Source organism: Sorex fumeus, unplaced genomic scaffold (assembly GCF_029834395.1).
Source record: "Sorex fumeus unplaced genomic scaffold, SorFum_2.1 ptg000006l, whole genome shotgun sequence".
In the NCBI taxonomy this organism is placed as follows: Eukaryota; Metazoa; Chordata; class Mammalia; order Eulipotyphla; family Soricidae; genus Sorex; species Sorex fumeus.
Window position 1 is genome coordinate 55,584,457 of NW_026606063.1, and position 23,210 is coordinate 55,607,666.

Sequence of the window (23,210 nt, forward strand, 5' to 3'; positions counted from 1 at the left end):
TAATCTCAGTAGCTTGCCGGGCTCTCCAAGGGGGGGCGGAGGAATCGAACCCGGCTCCGCCGGGCTGGCTGCGTGCAAGGCAAATGCCCTACTGCTGTGCTATCACTTACTACTTCAGGTATTTTTTTCCACAAGCTGACTTGCTTGATCAGTTGGTCTTTGCCTTTGAGCAGTGAAAAAGATGCTCTCTATTGACTAGACATCATCCTATTTCTTTTGAGTACTTTGGTCACTTGAAGCAAAATTGAAAACCATATAGCTGATCAGCTCATTCTAGTTTCTAGTATTAGTAATTATATTTGAAATAGAATATTTAAAATTTTAGACATTATAGAGTAGTTATGATATATATGTACACAATATATAGTACGTATTTCTGTGTTATTATTTTTTGTTAGAATAATACTGGTTTGTAATTTGGGACATAGAGAAATGTTTTGGGTTTTTTCTGTATTAAAATTGTTGAAATTGGCCAAGGGTGTGAATGAGTGATAGAGTATATTGTCTCTCATGTCTAGGGCCACAGGATTCAATTCCCAGTACTTAATTTCCTGAAAAAGAAAATTCTTTTTCCTGTATAATAGCAATAAATATAATGTAATATGATAGGAATGAATACTTAGCATCAAATATTAATGACACCATTATCTGTTAAACAGAAATGTTTGTTGTTGTTTTCAATTTCAATACATGTGGGTTTTTTGTTGTTATTAAGAATGCTACACTGCAAGCAGAAAAGCAGGCATTGAAAACTCAACTGAAGCAACTGGAAACACAGAACAATAATTTGCAGGCACAGATTCTTGCACTGCAGAGGCAAACAGTATCGTTACAGGAACAGAATACTACTCTTCAGACACAGAATGCGAAGCTTCAGGTTGTAATATTTTGTGGATATGTTACAAAATCTTGAGTTATGCTACAAACAGAATGACTGGAGTGAAGTGTTTCTTAATGAGTGAATTTAATAATTAATTAAAAATAATCGTACTATTTCTGTTTGATGTTATCGAACTTGTAGATTGCATTTTTATCTTTACAGCTATTTTTAATTTTTCTTAGTACATGATTTTTAAAAATTTAATAGACATCATCAGTTACAATTGTATTGAAGTCATTATTATATAGTTGCAGAATATTACACCAGTTCTTCCACCATTGTTTCAAAATCCCTCCACCATTTTTCCATGATCCCTTCTCTCACCATACCACCCAGCATGATCAGTACTTAGCAGCATTTTATGGTAACATAACCTCTAAAGTATACATAAAATAAAGATAATCTTGTTTATTTTATTCTCCTTATTTCAGTAGTTTAATCTTTATTATTCTCAGTGCTCTGAATCAATAATAAAATAATGTAGAAAATAATGTAGAAGATCATGACTTTAATACTGTTGTAACCTATGGTTGCAGCATACTATTTCTGATCTCATTTGTACGTTTTTAAAGAATAACATAGCATGGAAATTTTGTCTTCAGACTTTTTGGTCAGGGAAAGTTACGATTTTCTAAAACCTCTAAAACCTTTTGTTTCTAAGAACAAAATAACATTTTCTCACTGAATCAATGGTAAAGGACTATTGTTAATGTTGCGGTGGTGTGGTGCAGTAATGCCATATTAAACCATTAATGTTAAATACTGTTGAATATTATGGTGCCTGAGGAAGAAATAGATAAAAATTAACTTTTTTTCAGAATTCTTATACAAATGACAAATAATTCAATTATGTTTGAGAATATTTCCATTTGAATTTTTTTTTTACTTTTTTTTTCCCTTTATTTTATTTTTTTTTTTTACAGTTGTAGATTTACAATTTTTTGTGCTTTGGTTTCAATTATACAATGATCAGATACCCATCCCTCCACCAGTGCCCATTTTCCACCACCATGGATAATATCCCTCCCACCCCCATCCCTCCATCCCCCCATCCCCCCTGTCTCTGTGGCAGGGAAATCCCCTGTGTTCTCTCTCTCCTTTCCATTTGAATTTTTTTAATAGGACTTTCCTGTAGCAACCGGAAAACCTGCTAGACAAATTCTAAAAGAATTGTAACACGCCAACTGAATTTTCAGAAATAGTTTTTCGGTTTTGAAACTTATAGAAATAATTATTTTAAATTATGTACTTTTTCATGAATATAATGCAAATAAATTGTTGCTAACTACCTTTATTTAAAATAATTCAACCCAAAATATATGCATATATATCTTAAAACATATATATCAGATGTGTTAAAACACCTTCCAATAATCAAAATGGAATACTAACCTTTTTTTGGCACTCTATAATCAGTTTTTTAAATATATTTTAAACAGAGACTGTTTCGTAAACATATTTTTTTATTTTTAAAAAAGGGAACAAATCAGCTCTTTTTTCTTAAGGCTGATAACAGTTTTCACTCTTTATAGGTTGAAAATTCCACCCTGAACTCTCAAAGTACCTCACTTATGAACCAGAATGCACAACTGCTAATCCAGCAGTCAGCCTTAGAAAATGAAAATGAATCTGTAATCAAAGAAAGAGAAGACCTGAAATCACTCTATGATTCTTTGGTCAAAGATCATGAAAAACTGGAACTTCTTCATGAACGGCAGGCTTCAGAATATGAATCTCTTATTGCCAAACATGGAACACTAAAATCTGCACACAAAAATCTTGAGGTGGAACATAAAGACCTTGAAGATCGGTAATTCATTATAGTTCTTGTGTTGTTAATTTGAAACCAGTTTTCTTTGGGTAAAGAATAAATTTTATGTGTTACAGCTAAAAAAACTATTAATGTTTTTCTTATTTTCTTCATTTTTAAATACATTTTTTCCTAAGGAAGTATTTGACCAAATACCATAACCTCTTTTTTTTCCAGGTATAATCAGTTATTAAAACAGAAAGGACAGTTGGATGATTTGGAAAAAACATTGAAAGTAGAACAGGAGAAGATGTTGCTTGAAAACAAAAACCATGAGACTATAGCTGCAGAGTACAAGAAACTTTGTGGTGAAAATGATAGGTAACATTTATTTTAGCTTTGTATTGCATCCAGTATATATTTCCCATTTGCAATACCATTTATGAGAATTTTTAAAGACCCAGAGCAATAAGTAGATTCTCCCAAAGTAATATGATAATTATAAAATGATTAGGCAGAACCTATGTCTCCTGTTTTTTCTCATTGTTTTTCAGTTAATTTATTCAGCTACTTATTTTGGTTTTGATAAGGGCCACTCCCAGAGGTGCTAGGTGTCATCAGTGCCTAACCTGATAGTACTCAGGGACCACTAGGGACCACCAATACTATACCCCATAGTGCTAGGGAAGCCACCTGATGATGCCAAGATCAAATCAGGACCATATACTTACTCGTCACTTCCTCTGCTTCTTGATTGATGTCCTTACTAAGTCAAGCTACTGTATGTAACAATGTTTATGATACTTGAAGACATTGAAATATTTTATTGAGACAGAATGTAATGAGATCCAAATTTTTATCTCTCTCTCGCTCTCTCTCTCCCCCCCTCCTGGAATTAGTGTCCCCCCAATTCTTGTCTTTTGAAGTTTATATAAGTGATCAATGTTATAGTCTTCTACTTGTATTGTTTATCTGGGGCCCATATCTGACCCTCAGGAGCTATTCCCAGCTTAGTGCTTAGGGGACAGTTGAGTACAGATGATTGAATCCAGAGCTCCTGCATGCAGATTATGAATTCCAGCCCATTACACCATCTCCAGCCCCTATTTATGCTTCAGTTTTTTTAGTTAATTAATTTTACCTATTTCCTTGATGACTGGGAATCACACAACATTGTTGGTTGTAGTGCTCACACACAGTGTTTGTCCCTGGTCACATATCATGTCATGATACTTGAGTACACAACAACAGAGCTTACTGGAGTCTCACTCTGTCATTCTGCTCACACATGTTTTCCAGAGTCAGATACTTTAGTTTTGGTCCTACATACACTGTTGTAGCCACAACTCCCTTGGATTGCTGGGGATCCCAAATGGTAGAGTTACCACACATAAATAGCAGTGCTTCCACCATCATTTGTGCTGGTGGTTTGGAGAACTTAATTACAGGCCTTATTCTTACAAGGCAGGTACTTTAGTCACTGGTCCATCTTCTATTTAAATTTTTTTATTTTAACGGCTTTAGGTACTAGTGGTCTCATGTTGCCATTTAAAAGACCAAAAAGTAATAATTATGAATTGCATAAATATGAATGATATACCACAGCTACAGGAGTCTCAAAAGCTAAAATTTTTGGTTTAAGCGTGTACATCTTACTTATTTAGCAAAAGATTGGCATATTATCATATCTTGTACTACCTTGATTATTTTCTTGAATGTGATTTTTGAATTTTCATGTAAAATTTTAAAATATTTTCTTTATAAACTATGCTTGATTCATTACTTTTTCTCAATCTTTCAGCTGTTAAGTATTTTCATACCAAATTTTTCATTTTATTTTATTTTTGGTTTTTGGACCACACCTTAGTAGGGCTTATTCTTGGCTCTGTGCTCAGGGGCTTATGGAATCATGTGGGGCACTGGGGATGGCAGCATGCAAGATAAGCACCCTGCCCACTGTATTGTCTCTCTAGCTCCACACCAACACTTTTAATACCTATGAGGGTATTATTAGTATCTTTATGTCTTCACATATTTAAGTGCCTAAAGATTTGTTTCCACAGAAAAGCACAACAGAAAGGTATTTTAATTTTTTAAAAATGTTTTTACAGAATGAAATTGATTCTTACCATTTGGGGGGTGGAGGATTGGACTGCACTTGGTTGGTAGTACTCAGGGGTAACTCCAGGCAGTGCTCAGGAGATTTTACATCGTGCTGAGGATCGAACCTTGGTAGGCTGCATGCAAGGGAAACACCTTTGATTCATATAATTTTAGAAACTGGCAAAATTATTTTTATGGAGCTCAGGAATAGCTAAGTGGTAAAGTGCCTGCCTTATAGGTATGTAGCAACAAGTTAAATTCCTGGTACTTCCTCACATGCTTAATGTGATCCTATTAGCACAATTATTTTGGATTTCTGGTGCCGCAGCAGTGTGCTGTTTAACCAGGCATACATGAGCACTGCAACTAAGTTTTCTGGCATCTCAAGCACTATGCAGCTCCAGGTGTTCACTTCAGCTAAAATGTGTGCAAGTACCACAACTAAGTGTGTCATGTCTGGTCATTGCAATAACAGCAAGAAGGAAAAGGGGAAATCAAATTTTTTTTAATTTCCAAAGAATCATATCATCTAACAAGTCTGAATGTGATATATACCATTTTCTTTTTTAAAATTTTATTTTCAAAGAGTTATTCACAGTAATTGATTACATCACCATTATACCTTCTCACCACCATTATTTCGAGTTTTCCCACCACCACCTAAGCCTACTTCAAAGGCAGATGCTAAATAATTTGTTTTGTATTGCTTGTTATGAATAATTGACTTAAGATTATCCAAAAATGTTTTCTTAGAGGAAAGTGTGTGAATCTTTTGTATCTCATCTTGGAGCCAGTAATCCTCGATATGAGGGGTCATTAACATACTATTAGAGTTTGAGTCTCGTGTGCTAACATATATATTTTTTTAATTTTTTTCTGTCAAGACCGGTTGTCTTCTACTTTATACCCCATCAAATGTGCTGTGCTACTCTTGGTATAAGGTATATCAGTAGCATAATTGTATGAGATGTCACATGGCCGCAAATGCCATTTTCAAATTGTATAAATTTTAATGAGAACCATTCTACTCTAATTTTGTATTATTATTTTAATTGCAGGTTGAATCATATATATAATCAGCTTCTAAAAGACTCTGAAGTTTTACAAGCAGATCATAAAAACTTAAAAAGTCTTTTAAATAATTCCAAACTGGAACAAACAAGATTAGAAGCTGAATTTTCTAAGTTAAAGGAACAATACCAGCAGTTGGATATCACATCAACCAAATTGAATAACCAGTGTGAGGTGAGCTTCAACAATTGTAGTCATTATTTTCTTTATAAGTCAAGTTGTGCCTGAAAATTAAAATTAAAGAGCTACAATGTAATGGACAGTAGCAGTATATGTACAGTAAATTTAAGAGAACTGGTCATCAATATTTGAAATTCACAAATAAGAAAAATTTCAATATATATTACTGTTAGCTTAATCTACCAGATACTTTGAATATTGTAAAAGTATGCTATTAGTCACTGAAAAAAGATTTTCTGAGCACCTGGAATCTACTATGAACCAAAAGGAGAAAAATCTTTTTTTGTGCAACTTGTGTTCTGGTGAAATAAGTAAATATAAGAGAATTAAACAGTTCTTCAATATTCTGTTATATGGGATGTATAGCAAATTAACCAAAACTCAGTAGTACGAACAACTGTTAATAACACTCACGGTTCTGTGGATAACGTTTTAGGTAATACAGTAGGGCCAGTTTCTCTGTTCTACTTGTATCTGGGCCATCAGGCAGAAGATTCACCAAATGCTGAATCTTACTGTTAGCTGGAGACATCATTCTCTTGTCCATTTGGTTTTAGCCCTTTTATTGATTTGGGCTTTCCTGCATCATAGATCCAGACAGAAAATGTCTCTGCCTTTATGACCACATGTTCGAAGTCCTGAAGCAACATTTCTTCTGCATTCTTTTCATTTGGGCTGTCAGAATCCCTTCAAACATTAAGTGAAGGGATGTGATCGATTGATCGATTAATAAACTTGATCGATTAATGAAAACTGGCATGATTCTGAAAGAGCCCATAGGACAAAAACATTGTTATAACTATTTTGAAAAGCAGTCTGTAGTATATAGTATACAGATAGTGGTATTTCTTAACTGGGGGCCATGTGGCCCCTGTGTGCCCAGAATATTCCAGTGGGACCACAGGGTAAGAATCACATATGTAGGAGAACATGGAATATTCTAGGGGAAACAGAGTTGGGAGAGGGCCATGGCCAGACAAAGACTGAGAAACTCTACTACAAAAGATTGCAAATCATGTGCAAGTGAAAATGGAATAGGCTAAAGGTTGATGAGAACTTCCAGGAAAAAATGAGAATGTACATTAAAGCACAGCGGTAAGGCGTTTGCCTTGCATGCAGCCAACATGGCCGACTCGAGTTTGATTGCTCCGCCCCTCTCAGAGAGCCCGGCAAGCTACCGAGAGTATCTGGCCCTCACGGCAGAGCCTGGCAAGCTACCCGTGACGTACTCGATATGCCAAACACAGTAACAAGTCTCATGATGGAGACGTTACTGGGCCCGCTCGAGCAAATCGATGAACAACGGGAGGACCGTGACCGTGACTGTGACATTAAAGTTTTAATTACTCATCATCGAACAAGTATTTAAAAGACTTTAGTGTATTAGTAAGTAAAAAATTGGAGAAAGAACATTCTAAGTAACCAATGCAATAACCTTAAGTCCATGGGAATCCTGATTTGTTTAAGATCAATATGACAGAGATATTTAAGTAGTGAAACAACCAGCTGTTGTGAGTTTTGCTAAGATACCACATTAAGGTTCCTTCCTCACTGATTTTTGGAAAGCTTTTCTAATTATTTTTTCTTTTGATTTTGTTGTTTTGGGTCACCCGAGTGTTGCTGTAGGCCACTGTGGACACTTGTAGGAGTCCCTGATGTGCTGTGGATTAAACCTGGAATCATGTGCATGCCGGAATGATCACTAGTGGGTTTTTTGTTTGAATTTAAACTATTTTTATGACCCTGAAAGGTTTTACTTGAGACACTGGAAAGGACCGTAGCTTCCTTCCTACTTTGTACTGATTTATTATTATTCCAACTTGAATTAATCCAACTTGAATTAATCCCCATGGTTAGTCCTGAGACATCATTTGGAGGAAGTGGAAAAAACTTTCTCGTAATTTATCATTGTGGGAAGGGATGGTGATAATGATGTGAGAGCATGACTGTTTCTGATATACAGCTAATGAAATTTTTATTAATCTAAGTGCTGGTTTCACATCTATTTATTTTGCGATAATTCATTGAGCTATTTATGTCCGTAAAATTTTTAATCCTTTCAATACGTAGTATCAGTTGTGTGATGACATAATACAACAACCATTGAACCTCAGTAGTAATCTTATAAATATTCATTTTTGCTCATGAAGTTTATGATTAGCAGAATTATGTATGTTGATTCATGTATTGATGTGCAAGTCAAGATAGTTTAATCAGTAGGGCTTGTTCTTGATCTGTCGTTGACTGCCATGCTGATGTTCCCTTGTTCTAGGGTATCCCTAGCTGGCAAAACTTCTAGAAGTTTTAGTATATAGCGTCTTACAGTATCTTATCCTTCTGGATTCGAGAAACTGAATTGAGGCCTTTTGCGTGGAACTGTTATGCCATGCCATGAATTTCACCTTTCCTTTGATGAAAGATATTCCAAATTCAAAAAGAGCACAAATAATTTCTATTTCTGTTTTTGATGGAAGGGACATGCCCAGTGGTGCTGAGGGCTTACTCCTGGCTCTGCACTCAGGAATTTTTTATGTCCTTGAGATTCTCAGGGGATATGGGATGCCAGGAATTAAACCCGGGTCAGGCACTTCAATACAAGTGCCTGTACTCACTGTACTCTCTTTCCAGGTTGGTTCCACATCTTATTGAGAAGAGTAAGTCACTTTGGAGCCAGGGAGATAGATAGATAGCTGAGAAGACTGAAGAACATGCTTTGCATGCACAGGAGCCTCATATTTGGTCCCTGGAACTGTATAGTACCCAACCACCATGACTAGAAGACCTAATAATTGCTGGGTATGACCCAGACCCCTGCCCTGAAAAAAAGTCACATTGCAAGACAATGTATAGTGTAGTAGGGAAGGTATCTTTTTACAGTCTTGTAATCAATCTATCACATATCACATACATTATATTTACTTTAACAACATATAGAATACTGATTATTGTTAGGTCTATTTTGTATTTAAGGATTCTCATAGTATTGTGTTATTCTGTGTCTGATGCCTTTTGGCAAATTTGAAAGTGTTTTTTCAATTTTTAAAATCTCTGGACTCAAGACCTGAAATATTTTAAATGCTAGGATCCAGTAATATGTATGTAAACAGTAATTTTGAATCACTGTTTTGGGTTTTCTGGCTTCTGCTTGAACTTCTTGCCTAACTCAGCATACTTCCAGTTTTCTACTGGCGTCGGAGAAAAAGTAGAGTAACACTGCTGGCAGCCCAACTGTTAGTAAAAACCTCTAGTAACAGCAACCCCTGACATGATAATTTGATTCCTTTAATCAATCCACAATATCTATACAGACCTTAAAGTTCCCTGAAAATATTGACTGGAAAAAGAAAGAAGTATATTAAAATACCTCCGTGTGTTCCAGAACCTTATCACTAGATACTTTATTACTTAATTCTCACAACAATCTTGGGGACTGGGAGCTATTATGTTCATCTTGTAGTTGAGGTAATTGAAGTTCAGAGAACTAACTTGTCACACATTCCAGAGTTATTTAAACAGAAGACCAGATATTTGAATGTAGTTTTTCGAGTAGAATATAAACATATTGAAAAAGAACTGTTTGGAAAAATAAATTATTAAATGTTAAATTGAGTGTTTTTGAGAATTAAGAATATGTTTATGTATCATTCATTAATATCCAGAACTTTAGCTATTGTTACTAAAATAATTATTTATGTTCAGACCAAAGTAAATAACATCTACTTGTTTAAACAGCAGGATATTTCATTCTTTGCACAGTACTTTATATTTTTCAAATGTGTTGGGCAATTTATTTGAAGGTAAATGTTATTGTTTTTAAAATTATGTTTAAATAGTTGCTAAGCCAGCTAAAAGGAAATTTAGAAGAAGAAAATCGACATCTGCTAGATCAAATTCAGACATTAATGCTACAGAACAGAACACTATTGGAGCAGAATATGGAAAGCAAGGACCTTTTTCATGTTGAACAAAGACAATACATGTAGGTACCAAATAATTTTGCACCCTGAAATATTACTCATAATTTTATTCTTTTCATTCTGTATATGAGAAAACTCAATATTAACTTTTACTAATTTCTGACATTATTATAGGTTGGAGCAATAGCACAGCGGGTAGGGCTGGCCGACCCAAGTTCGATTTCTTCGCCCCTCTCGGAGAGCCTGGCAAGCTACCGAGAGTATCTTGCCCGCACGGCAAAGCCTGGCAAGCTACCCGTGACGTATTTGATATGCCAAACACAGTAAAAACAAGTCTCACAATGGAGATGTTACTGGATCCGCTCAAGCAAATCGATGAACAGCGGAAGGACAGTGACAATAATTATTTAAACCATTGTTTCTTTTAAATACAGAGGTTCTGGTTTACTATGCTAATAACCTAAAATACTAGCATAAGGGTACATGGGTACTGCTCTTATGGATCTAGGAATATAAAACTAATTGTTTGAATAGATACATGTGAAATTGGCCATAGAAATATAGCAAATATAGGGGCAAGAAGCCCTTATTTGGGAAGAGGCAAAACAGATTTTTTAAAATTATTGCCTGAGCTTAAATACAGAGGTTCAAAAGGAGTTAACCCAAGGCAATATACTTCTCAAAGAAAGCACCAAATGAAAAATATGAAAGTAAAATATAAAAGGTAAAGAGAAAGAGGAGCAGCAGTGAAATGGCTAAACATGCCAGAACCATTTCTCAGAGGTGTTTCTTTTGTTTTGTTTTGTTTTTGCTCTTTGGGTCACACCTGGTGATGCAAAAGGGTTACTCCTGGCTATGTACTCAGGAATTACCCCTGGCGGTGCTCAGGGGACCATATGGGATGCTGGGAATTGAACCTGGGTCGGCCTCGTGCGAGGCAAACGCCCTACCTGCTGTGCTATTGCTCCAGCCCCCTCAGAGATGTTTCTGTGCCATAGAAAGCAGCCTTTAAAAATTTAAGCAGGGGCAGGAGCAATAGCACAGCAGGTAGAGCATTTGCCTTGCACGTGGCTGACCTGGGTTTGATCCCCAGCATCCCATGTTCCCCCAAGCACCACCAGGAGTAATTCACGAGTACAGAGCCAGGAGTAAGCCCTGTGCATAGCCGGGAGTGACCCAAAAAGCAAAAAAGAAAACCAAACAAACAAAACAACAACAAAAAATTGAGCAGTGGAATAATATGATTGGTTTGGCAGTAATTATAAAACCTGCTGATGACAGTTTATTTTTTTCCTTAAATTTTTATTTAGTGAAACACCATGAGGTACAGTTGTAGACTTACAAATTTTTGTGCTTGGGTTTCAGTTATACAATGATCGAATACCCATCCCTCCACCAGTGCCCATTCTCCACCACCACTGATCCCAGTATCCCTCCCACTCCCCCATCTCCCCATCCCACCCTACCTCTGTGGCAGGGCATTCCCTTTTGTTATCTCTCTCCTTTTGAGTGCTGTGGTTTGCAAAAGAGACATTAAGGGCAATCATGTTCGATCTATAGTCTACTCTCATCACGTATCTCCCATCCTGAGAGGAACCTTCCAACACCCTTTATTTGGTGCTCCCTTCTCTTTCTGAGATGCCTTTTCCCCTAGCATGTGCAACTGGCCTCAAGGCCATGGAGTAATCCTCCTGGTACTTATCTCAGCTATTCTTGGGTGTTAGTCTCCTATTTTGTTACTTTATGTTCCCCAGATGAGTGCAATCTTTCTATATCTTTCCCTCTCTTTCTGATTCATTTTGCTTAGCATGATACTTGCCATGTAGTATCACTTGTATATGAACTTCATGACTTCATCTTTTCTAACAGCTGCATAGTACTCCATTGTGTAGATGTAACAAAGTTTCTTTAACCAGTCATCTGTTCTCGGGCACTCAGGTTTTTTTCCAGATTCTGGCTATTGTAAAGAATGCTGCAATGAACAAACAAGTACAGATGTCACTTCGACTATACTTTTTTGCCTCTCTGGGATATATTCCCAGGAGTGGTATTGCTGGGTCAAATGGGAGCTCAATTTCTAATTTTTTGAGGATCGTCCATACTGTTTTCCAAAAGGGCTGAAACAGTCAGCATTCCCACAGCAGTGAAGGAGGGTCCCTTTCTCGCCACATCCGCGCCAACACTGGTTGCTTTTGGTCTTTTGGATGTGGGCCAGTCTCTGTGGGGTGAAATGATATCTCATTGTTATTTTGATCTGCATCTTCCTGATGATTAATGATGTAGAGCATTTTCTCATGTGCCTTTTAGCCATTTGGATTTCTTCTTTGAAAAAGTTTCTGTTCATTTTGTGATGACAGTTTAGAGCAGAGGTTTGAGGTTCAGAGATTTTAAGATAAGTAGTAAATACTAAAACAGTTGTAATCTACTTAAAAATTATTCATAAGCTTTGCTAGTTGAGATCAGATACTAAGTTAACTGAGTATGTGTCTCTGTTGAAACGGCAAAATCTCACTAAAGCAGCAATTTATACAACATGCTGATTCACCTGTACCCAAATTTTCTTTTCCCCCTGTCTGCTAAATGAGAAACATAGTATAATTTAATAGAAATAGCACCAACATTGAAATCAGTAGCTCCTAATTCATCTAACCACTAGGTAATCACATACAAGTTACTTCATTTGTTTGGTCATAGGTTTCTTTTTCTCTAAAAATAGAGATTATTCGATAACTCCTATTTTCTGAATTATTCAAAGGAGTAAATGAAATAATGCCTGTGCCTTCCAAAGACATGATGGTATGTGATCATATTTGGAACCAGGATGCACCACACATTTTCTGAAGCATCAGTTTTATTTTTTAAATTTGGAATAGGGAATCTTTTTTGTTTTATTTTGTTTGTTTTTGTTTGTTTGTTTTTGCTTTTTGGGTCATACCCAGAGTTTCTCAGGGGTTACCCTTGGTTCTGCACTCAAGAATTACTCCTAGCATTGCTTGGGGGACCATATGGGGTGCCGGAGATTTAACCCAGGTTGGCCGTGTGCAAGGCAAATGCCCTACCCACTGTACTTTTGCTCCAGCTCCATCGGATAGGGAATCCTTTTATATCAATAAACAGATATATCATGGAGCAAAAACATGAGTTTGCATGAACTTTTCATTTTAAGGTAAGTGCAAAACTTCAAAAGGATTTCATATTTATATCTGGCCACTTTGGATTACACCTTCGATCCTATTGGGTATGTATACTTATACTCTCTTCCATTAAAGATATTTTAGCTTAAGAAGCTAAAATATCAAAAGCTTCCAACATTTAAGTTTTCTGTCAGATAGCGAAGGGCTCCTCCAGAAGTTTGCCTTATTATTCTGATCCACGGGAACGAATTCATTTCTGAGGTTTCTGTGATTTTAGTTGGATTTCAAACACTAGTATCTATTCTCACTTTTTATTTTAACATATCAATCCTTAAACATGTCTTGCATTTCTGGCTGAATGTCTGCTTCTGTCACATTTAGGTGTAAGCGAATAGATAGTACTAAAAATTTAGAGGTTCTTGATTTTTTATAAGTATAAGGATAAAAGCCTTGTTTGTTATAGGCTGTTTTCTGTTTGTTTTTTTGTTTCTTCTCTAGGTGAATTAGTGTCAACCTTTGTTCTTTAACATCTTCTTTCATAAAATCACACATCAGTTCCATTATCTTAATTCAACCTTCCCTCTGAACTAGAAGTGGCTGAATAAATAGCAGTACTTCTGATTTTTAAAAACAAATGGAAAGAAAGCTGTCTAACATTTTAGTGATTAGCTTAAAAATTTATCAGAATCAGCCATTGTTCAAATATGATTTGAGGAAATTTGAGATATAAGAATAGAGATATAATCTATGTTGATAGATTTTTTTGTTTGCTTGCATGTTTGATTTTGGGCCACATCTGTGCCAGAGCTTATTCTAGCTCTGTGGTCAGGGGTCACACCTGGTGGGGGGAATCATATGAAATGCTGGGATTTGAACTGAAGTCACCCATATCAAGCACCTTAACCTCTAGTGTATCTCTTTAGTCCTGATAGAATGTTAACTAATAACTATAAGAAAATTTGGAGAATTCTTTTATCCTGAAGTTATAAAATGCAAAAAAAAAATTCTAATAGATTTCTTCAGTTATTATAGAATTGAAACTTTTTTACTATATTCTTTTTTAAAAACAAGTTGTAAATTTAAAGAAAAAAAGAAATACTGGGGAGATGACTCAGAGGACTGCTGTTTGGTTCCCAGCACCAGTTGGTACTTTGAACACTGTGAGAACTGGCCCTCAAAATTGTGGTGCTATAGAAATAATATGGAGGTTAAGGCTCTTGCTTTGCATGAGGCCAATTCAGGTTTTAATACCAGCACCATATGCGTTCCTGCAAACATCATTAGGAGACACTTGAGTATAGCGCCAAGCATATCTCCTGAGTACTACTGGGGGTGGCCCCACCCAGAAAAGGAAAAGGGAAAAAAAGGAGAAACATAGAAAACATCCCGTTTTTATTACCTAAGTAAATTCTTAATTTGTAAGTCGTGGTATCTGTTTTATTTATTTATTTATTTATTTATTGCTTTTTGGGTCACACCTGGCGATGTTTTATTTATTTATTTATTGCTTTTTGGGTCACACCTGGCGATGCACAGGGGTTACTCCTGGCTTATGCACTCAGGAATCACTCCTGGCAGTGTTCACGGGATCATATGGAATGCAGGGAATTGAACCTGGGTCGGCTGTGTGCAAGGCAAATGCCCTACCCTGTGCTATTGCTCCAGCCCCAGTATCTGTTTTATTTTGAGATGTTTGATTAGATCATAGTCACATCCTTTACTGTCATTCATAACTTCTCATGTCCTAAAATGTGATGTTTATTTTTATAGTGATAAGTTAAATGAATTAAGACGACAAAAGGAAAAACTCGAAGAAAAAATTATGGATCAATACAAATTTTATGACCCATCTCCTCCTCGAAGGTATTTTTAACTAAATTTTATTCATCTTTGCTTTGTTACATTAAAACTTCCAATGTATTGGATTTTTAGACTGATGAGAATTTTTAAATTTCTATTAGGAGAGGCAACTGGATTACTCTGAAAATGAGAAAATTGATAAAATCTAAGAAAGATATTAATCGAGAACGTCAAAAATCTCTAACATTAACTCCTACCCGCTCAGACTCCGGTGAAGGATTTCTTCAGCTACCTCATCAAGATAGTCAGGATAGTTCTTCAGTAGGTTCAAACTCTTTAGAAGACGGCCAAAATTTGGGAACCAAGAAAAGCAGCAGTGAGTGCTTAAATATCTTTAAATATTTGTGTTGTCTACTACTGATTCAGAATCTTTCCTAAAGGTTTTCTTTTTTTTTAATATTACTTCAACAGGACCTTGGATAGAGCTCAGCAGTTGAGCACTTGCCTTGCATATGTGAGACCCTATGGATTTAGTCCCTGGCGCCACCACAAAAAAAAAAAAAAAGAAAAGAAAAATACCTTCAACAGTCGTTTCCTTCAATAGTCATTTGGGGTGATAGACTGTTGAATGCATTTCTCTTAAACGTCATAGTACATTATATAATTCATGCATAACCAAATGATTGCTATATTGAATATTTAGAGATGTACCATATGCAGCGATATCGTTATTTTATTAGGAGCATTAAATAGTAAGGAAGGGACATTTAAAAACGAACCAGAAATACCTCTGCTTATATAGAACTAACCTTTTATACCTTTGTGTCAGGATAATAAACCAGGGCAACTAAGAAATATTTATAGGTGGTTGTTTATAATTATTTGAGATTAAGTAGAATAATAAAGCATGTGTAATGAGATCTTACTCCTTTTGTGTATGTGTGGTACCTGGGATTGAATTGAGGTCTCATGTCTTCATGTCTGCAAGGCAAATGTGCCACTTCTGGGCCACGCTCCTAACCCATTACTTATGTAATTGTATGGTGTCAAATTTAAGGAAAATTACATGAATTGAATCAAAAAGGAAGTAGTTATGAATTTGAATATTTTTGTTTATATTTAGAAATAATTGAACGTTTCAAAAAGTATTAGAGATTTTTCTGTAAAGACCAAATACATGGGTAGGTATAAGAGTAATTCCTGAGTGTAGAGCCAGGAGTAAACCCTGAGCACAAATGGGTGTGGATAAAAAAAAAATACATAAATTAAGAATTTTTTAAAAAATCCCAGGTAAGGGGCTGAAAAATTGGTTTTGCAGTCAGATTTGGTCTTGGTTTTCTTCAGAATCTGCTTGGGAGGCAAAAAAAAAGTTATTTCAGATATGAAAGCATACACAAGAGAAGCACAATAGCCTCTGAGGCCATCTTGTTTGTTATTTTATTCTCACTGATGAAATATCTAGAATTAGAATAAGTAATAATTTTCTGCAATTTTATTTACAGTTTTTGAATTAAAAAAAAAAAACCTACAATGACCAGACAGTACAAGGTTTAAAGTACTTGGTTTACGCATGTTTGATCCTGATTCTATTGCCAACACTGAATATGGGTCCCTGAGCACTGCTAGGAATAATCCCTGAGCACAGAGCCAGGAGTAAAGCCTAAACTACTGGGTTTGGGCCAGAATCCGGTAAATAAATAAAACAAACACAAAGCTCAACAATGCTAATTTTTTTTTAGAATTTCTTAATAAAGTTTTCTGGTGTAAGAGAACAAAACCATCGTATGTTCACAAATTGATGACAGCTCACATTTCATCACTGGCAAATTCAAAATAACTTTTGTCCTGACCATTTCGGATGAGTGTCAGTAAAGCAGTCCATTGGAAAACAGTTGAAAATGGAAAATAAACAAGGCACCATGTGCATGCTGCAACCACTCAGCTTTGTTTTAGCTTAAATGTCCATTTTTGCATTGTTTTTAGTTCATTTCTTTTAAATCATTGAGAACAGCTGTGTTTACCAAGCTAGAAAAGAAACAGGTCAAGTTAAAAGCTTGAATAAATTATGACTACTCATAATAACAGTCAGGTAAATTGGGTAAGCTGACATTCCATCACCTGTTCACTTGTCAGTTTGTCAAAGGAGCTTTGAAGGGTACATGCTATGCATCAAGGAGCCCCAATAATCTCTCAAAAGCTACAAGCACTGCTGGAGGTGGCACAAAGACAAAAAGAAAAAGAGTGTTGCTTTCTTTTTTAAAAAGATGATGGCAAATCCTGAAAAAGAGAATAATTATTAAGTCTGAAAACAATAATGCTTTTAAGCCTTTATGTAGGTTATTTCCCTGATGCTAAATTGCAGTCTCTAAAATGATATAATATTTTTATATTCAAATCATACTAAAATGTAATTTAAGAATATAAGTGACTCTAGTGAGCATTTTCATTTTTGTGGTGATGATTCCTTTTAATTATAACCATAATTTTCATACACAACTTTTGTACAGCTTCTTGATCCCTTTGAAATTTTGTGAACCCCTTTTGTACAACCCCCCAAAAAACTCTTCAAAATATCTAAAAACATTATAGATACACATATTTTTCTGTCAGTTCTGCTTGCTTTAGGGTGCCTCCTAATCTTTTATCTTTATTTAGAGTTTAGTGCATGCCACTGTCAAAATACTTTTTTCTTTCCCTCAACTAATCTTTTGCAATATGAAATTAATATAAACACTTGAGGGGTTGGGGGAAAAAGTGCAAGTGCTAGTGTGCATGCGTTACCTGCTGGATTTGAGACCCCACTTTGAGTCCACCTAATGGTCCCTGGAGCCCTGCCTGGAGCAGACACTGAGCACCTCAAGGTGTGACTCCCCAAAACCCAAAACAAATAATAAATGCTTTGGGAAGACTTTACCCAAAAGAATATATATTTACCTAGTACTGTTATATAATATACCAGAATTCAGTTTAAACCAAAAATAATTTCCTGTTTTCCTTATTAAAAGTCTAAGAAAATAATGAGGAGCCTAGAGTAGTACAGTGGTTAGGGCACATGCCTAGCAATCACCCAACTCTTGTTCAATTCCTGGTGCTGCATGGCCTCCAGGAATCACCAGATATAGCTTTTTATTCCCTTGAGCATTGCTGTGTGTGCCCTGGAGGCTCATGGCAAGCACCGCTGCAGTGGCTCTGGTGGTTCCTGACAGCCTCAGAAACCGAGGCCCTCTAGTTTCTATTCGTGTATATTACTAAAATACAGTAGAAGAATATGCAATTTCATAAATTTTATTTTTCTAAAACAGAGTCTTTTGAATTAAAAAGTTAAAGCAAGGATTAAAACCCTGTACATTTTTATCATATATAATCTGTAACCCACTGATAACTTTAATTGAGGTACACCTTTACAAAATTGTAAAACTGTTCTTCCTGTAATTCTGATCAGAAGTTTCTGTGTTTATAGACAGTCCATGCTTTTGAAGTATATGTTCCTCATCATTGTTTTCAGCACTTCTCCAAGTATTTTTAAAGTATTGTAGTACATAATTCATATTTCATTATCATTCAGCAGCATGAGAATTTAGCTTTAGTATAGCATACATAGCTAAAACTCAGACATTCATTTCTGTCCTTAATTTCAACATTTAACTCCCATCTGTTCTTCTCCCTTTTTTCTTTCATTTTTCTGTTTCTGTTTTTTTCTCATGCTCTGACATTAAAGTGGTTGCACTGAAAAGACTGCCCTTTTTGAGGAACAGACCGAAGGATAAAGACAAAATGAAGGCCTGCTATCGTCGTTCCATGTGTAAGACCTTATGACAGTTCAGCTTCTTTCAGATGACTACACTGGCTTCCATTACTAATTTTTCCACTAACCTTTCTCTGGACTGTGTCAATTTTCTTAATTTTGCAAATTACAGTTTTTTCTCTAAAACAAGGAACTAGAAGAAATTTCCTTTTCAAAACTAGCACTGAATTTGCATATGTGTATGTTTACTAATACATATATACATATGTTTATTCATACTTATACTTGTAAATTTCCAGTGCTTTCTAAAAGTTGACAGAAAAAAAATCAACAAACTTTATGTTACTGAGATTTTTTTCCCAAAGAACTTACTTAAGGAAAATACATTTAGCATTAGGAATTTATTTCCTTAAATGAACTAAATTAAATACATAAATAAATAAAATGGCCTGTAACCTTTGAAAATGTTTGTCATTATTTAAATAATAGTCCTCTGATTTTTCTTATTTGAAAGTTGAATGGGTAATTATATAATATATTAAATCACTTTGGATATCATCTCTTTCAGGTTTTTATTGAATGGTATACTTGAATCATAAAATGAATAATTTCTTCAGTAACCTGCTCTGACCAAGGACTCTGTTACCATTTTCAATAATGATCCTGTATAAGAACTGCTCTCCATCTTACCTTTTTATTCATTCCATTTTTGTCATCACAAAAACCACTTATGAAGTCTCCTATTTATATTGCACTAAAGCATGGCAGTTATACAGAGTAAAACTCTCTTTTTCCTATCTTTAAGAGGGTGGAGATGGGATAATTTACTGAAATTTATCAGCCTTTGGCCTACTCATTTCATTCAACCAAACGCATGTCATGATTCTAACGACCTTGAATTTGTAGTTTTTGGTGTTCACTTGCATTCATCCATACACAAAGACCAAATCATTTGTAATACAAAATCGAAGTAAGAGTAATACATTAACCATACTGATTCATTTGCTTTCATTTGCATCCCAGCCATGAATGACCTGATGCAGTCCATGGTCCTAGCAGGAGGACAGTGGACAGGTAGTACTGAGAATTTGGAGGTTCCTGATGATATTTCAACTGGTAAAAGGAGGAAAGAATTGGGAGCTATGGCCTTCTCTACTACAGCCATCAACTTTTCAACTGTCAACTCTTCTACAGGCTTCAGATCCAAGCAGTTGGTTAATAATAAAGGTATAGGCCGTCTGCTATTTGCACTGTGGTGTAACTGTTGGCAAAAAAAATTTTTATTATATTTCCAGGCAGCAACAGCTTTTTAAAAATCGTAAAAATGGGGTTGGAGCAATAGCACAGTGGGTAGGGCATTTGCCTTGCACATGGCCAAGCTGGGTTCAATTCCCTGCATCCCATATGGTCCCCTGAGCACCGCCAGGGGTAATTCCTGAGTGCAGAGCCAGGAGTAACCCCTGTGCATCATCAGGAGTGACCCAAGAAGAAGCAAAAATAAATAAATAAAAATAAAAATCTTAAAAATAATCTGTATTTTAGGAAATGTTCACATTGTTTACAAATTAAAGACATCTTCCAGAAAAAAAAGACACCATACAGATAACTAAGTTCATTCCTAATAAACAACCATTGAGCTAACAATAACAAAAAGTAAATGATTTCAAGAGTAAAAAAACAAATGGATGTTAAAGCTTATTTTAAAAACATCTAAAACACTACAACTTCAGAGAGAATTATTTAGAGCAACTAAGGCTTTTTGTAGGGTCACAAGGGGAAATTGTTTCATTGCTTCTGATATTTTCGGTAAGCTAGTTAACTTAAATCACAGTTATTCTGTTCCTCCTAGTTCCAGTTTCTGGTTCATTCTGTGAAATATGTTGAATCAAGATGTATTATACATGATTGAGAAAGAATTTCCATGTTCTGAATAAGTAAAATTTTATAGTTACTTTGTTAAAAGTGTCTTTATATTCATTTTAATATTTTATGTAGATACTACATCTTTTGAAGATATAAGTCCACAAGGTATTAGTGATGATTCTAGTACGGGATCAAGAGTTCACGGTAAGATATAAAGTCTATTTAGATAAAACATAGTATATAAAGAATGGAAATGCTAAGACTTGCATTGAACTAATTAACATGGCATTGTCAGCAAGCATGTATTTTCTAGCCTGCGTTTCATATCTACCTCTGTCATCTCTTCAAACCTAATATTCCCTTTTGCCCCTTTCAGAGTTGTTGTGTCATCTACTTAAGTCAAGGTTGTTTATAAAGTATGCATAAACTATGGTTCTAGGTAATTTTGTTGACACTTTGGTGTAAGGTTAAAATTAGGAGATAATTCTTCCGTTGGTTTAAAAAATCTTTGTGAGACTGGGAAGATAGTTTGAAAGGCTGGAGCAGAAGTTTTGCTTGCAGGAAGCCCAGATTTGGCCCTGCCACTACATATTCTCCTGCACATAGCCAAGAACAAACTCTATGCCCCCACCCAGCCCTGCTTCAGGGGCTCCAGGACAAGACCCTGAGCACTGCAAGGTGTGGCTCCCGAACAAAACAAACAAAAGTACTTTGAAAAAAGATGTAATCTAAAAAACCGTGTATTTTTAAATTTCTGTCTGGAAAATTGTGTCTAACTAAACTAAGTTAATAATACTAAAATGGATAACGTCATAAAGAGATTTCACACATAAGCTGGATTTTGTTTTATTTATTGGTGTAGCAATATACGGTTTTGGTTTTGGTTTTGGTTTTTGGCTAGAGCCAGAAATGCTCAGGGGTTACTCTTGGCTCTGCACCCAGGAATCACTCAATCACTCCTGGTGGTGTTCAGACGACCATTTAGGATGCTAGGGATTGAAGCCTAGTTGGCATTGTGCAACGTAAGTACCTTACCCACTATACTATTGCTCTAGTATAGCAAGATAGTTTTCACTGAAACTTACTCGAGAGGAAAAAAAGAGAAAAGTAGGTGATTGAAGGCCGGAGTGCTAGTATTGTGGATTGGGTGCTTGCTTGCACGTGGCCAACCCAGGTTCTATCTCTGACATTTCATATGGTCCCCTTAGCCCTGCCAGGAGTGATCCCTGAGTGCAGAGCAAGAAGTAAGCGCTGAACTTCACCAGGTGTCCCCAAAAAACAAAATGAGAGAGAGAGAGAGAGAGAAAGAGGGAGAGAGAGAATACAGGTGTCTCTTGATTGTAAATAAGCAAGCAAAGAAACATATAGACAAGACAAAAAACATGTTCAACGCTTGAACCGCAAGCCTGTAAGCAGCATTTTTAAAAGTAGCATAGTTATGTTAACTCTGGAATTGTTTCCCTTGCTATGGAAAGGACTACAGTGACATTAACTATGCAGATGTTCATGGCTTCTCTGCAGTATAGAGGGTTCCTTGTCTGAGCTGCTGAGTCTTAATCTCTACCATTTTGTGTTTGTATGTGTGTGTTAATATCATTCTATTCAACTGAGAGTCCTTATATCCACCTGGAAATCATCTCATGAAATAGCCCTTGACTTTTTATTTAATTTTAACTGGTGCTTCAGAATGTCTTGTGTCTGTGGAATTATTTGGAAGTTCCTTTGCTTTCCTTAGAGTCAGCCCTGTGGGAATGCTTGATCTGTGAAAGCATGCATAATTTCTTCTCCAAAGCATTCTGTGGTCAGAATGTAAAGTTCAGTGTCATCAGCTGGAAATTTTATCATGCTGTCTCCTGATTTTTCATTTAGCTTCAAGACCAGCCAGCCTTGATAGTGGCAGAACATCCACTAGCAATAGCAATAATAATGCTTCACTCCATGAAGTCAAAGGTATGCTGTAGGTAAATTTATTAATATGCTCCATTTCCTGTATTTAAAACTAGGAAACTAAGGAAGTTTCTGTAGTAAGGTATATAATCCAAATAATTTATATTTGTGACATATTTCCTGGTAACATTTTATACTTTTTACATTGTAACACAAATGTATTCAGTGTATTCAAATGTAAAAATGGGAACAGTTATTTGGTTTTCATTTTTTTATCTCATAAAATTTCTTATTGTCACCTTCATATTTTATAAATTTTCACAGGTCTTTATTTATATGTTTGTCTTTGTTATGAAAATGGTTGTCCTTAATTTGCTCGTGATACTTGTACGACAAACTCATTTTACAGGGAAGATAGCTCAAAGACTGGAGCGCATGCTGTGTATGCAGGAACCCTGTGAACATGGTCTCCTGTGCAACACCAAGAGTGGCCCCAGGCACAACTGGGTGTGCCTCCTACCACACCAAAAAAAAAAAAAATTAGGGGAATTTTAAAAATTTATTGGTTTTTTTGAAGCATACCTGTAGTGCACAAGGTTTATTTACTCCTGGCTCTGCAGTCAGGCATCAATTTTGGAGGGCCGACCATATGGGATGCTGGGAATTGAACCCAGGCCTGCCTTGTATAAGGCTAGTGCCCTACCCACTATACTATTGTTTCGCCCCCCCAGAAAACTTTATTAATATGAGAAGGCAACAGTGTGATAGATATATAAAATCTATACAAATAATTTGGGTGGGGGGGTGGCAGGGGTGATGAGTGCCTTCTTGGGGGAAACCATGTGAAACTTGAGTTTTCTGCATGCTTTGCAAGTGCTCG

The 23,210-nt window shown here is 35.8% G+C and overlaps 1 protein-coding gene and 1 non-coding gene across 8 annotated transcripts in view; one reads left to right on the plus strand and one right to left on the minus strand.

Moving 5' to 3' along the window:
* CCDC88A (coiled-coil domain containing 88A) overlaps nucleotides 1-23,210 on the plus strand; it is a 129,603-nt gene that overhangs the window by 96,714 nt on the left and 9,679 nt on the right. For 3 of the 7 annotated variants that reach the window (XM_056122545.1, XM_056122546.1, XM_056122544.1), the window contains exons 19-29: nucleotides 716-877; nucleotides 2,413-2,690; nucleotides 2,868-3,011; nucleotides 5,792-5,978; nucleotides 9,818-9,963; nucleotides 14,806-14,898; nucleotides 14,997-15,211; nucleotides 18,554-18,637; nucleotides 19,604-19,807; nucleotides 20,576-20,647; nucleotides 22,313-22,393. In XM_056122545.1, coding sequence (XP_055978520.1) covers nucleotides 716-877; nucleotides 2,413-2,690; nucleotides 2,868-3,011; nucleotides 5,792-5,978; nucleotides 9,818-9,963; nucleotides 14,806-14,898; nucleotides 14,997-15,211; nucleotides 18,554-18,637; nucleotides 19,604-19,807; nucleotides 20,576-20,647; nucleotides 22,313-22,393 — 1,666 coding nt within the window. Of the gene's footprint in view, nucleotides 1-715; nucleotides 878-2,412; nucleotides 2,691-2,867; nucleotides 3,012-5,791; nucleotides 5,979-9,817; nucleotides 9,964-14,805; nucleotides 14,899-14,996; nucleotides 15,212-16,337; nucleotides 16,513-18,553; nucleotides 18,638-19,603; nucleotides 19,808-20,575; nucleotides 20,648-22,312; nucleotides 22,394-23,210 lie in introns of those variants that run through there. The other 4 variants (XM_056122547.1, XM_056122549.1, XM_056122548.1 and 1 more) reach the window with 3 other exon arrangements.
* LOC130038232 (U7 small nuclear RNA) lies at nucleotides 2,000-2,061 on the minus strand. The gene has a single exon (XR_008794620.1). It is a non-coding gene; the product is annotated as a U7 small nuclear RNA (small nuclear RNA).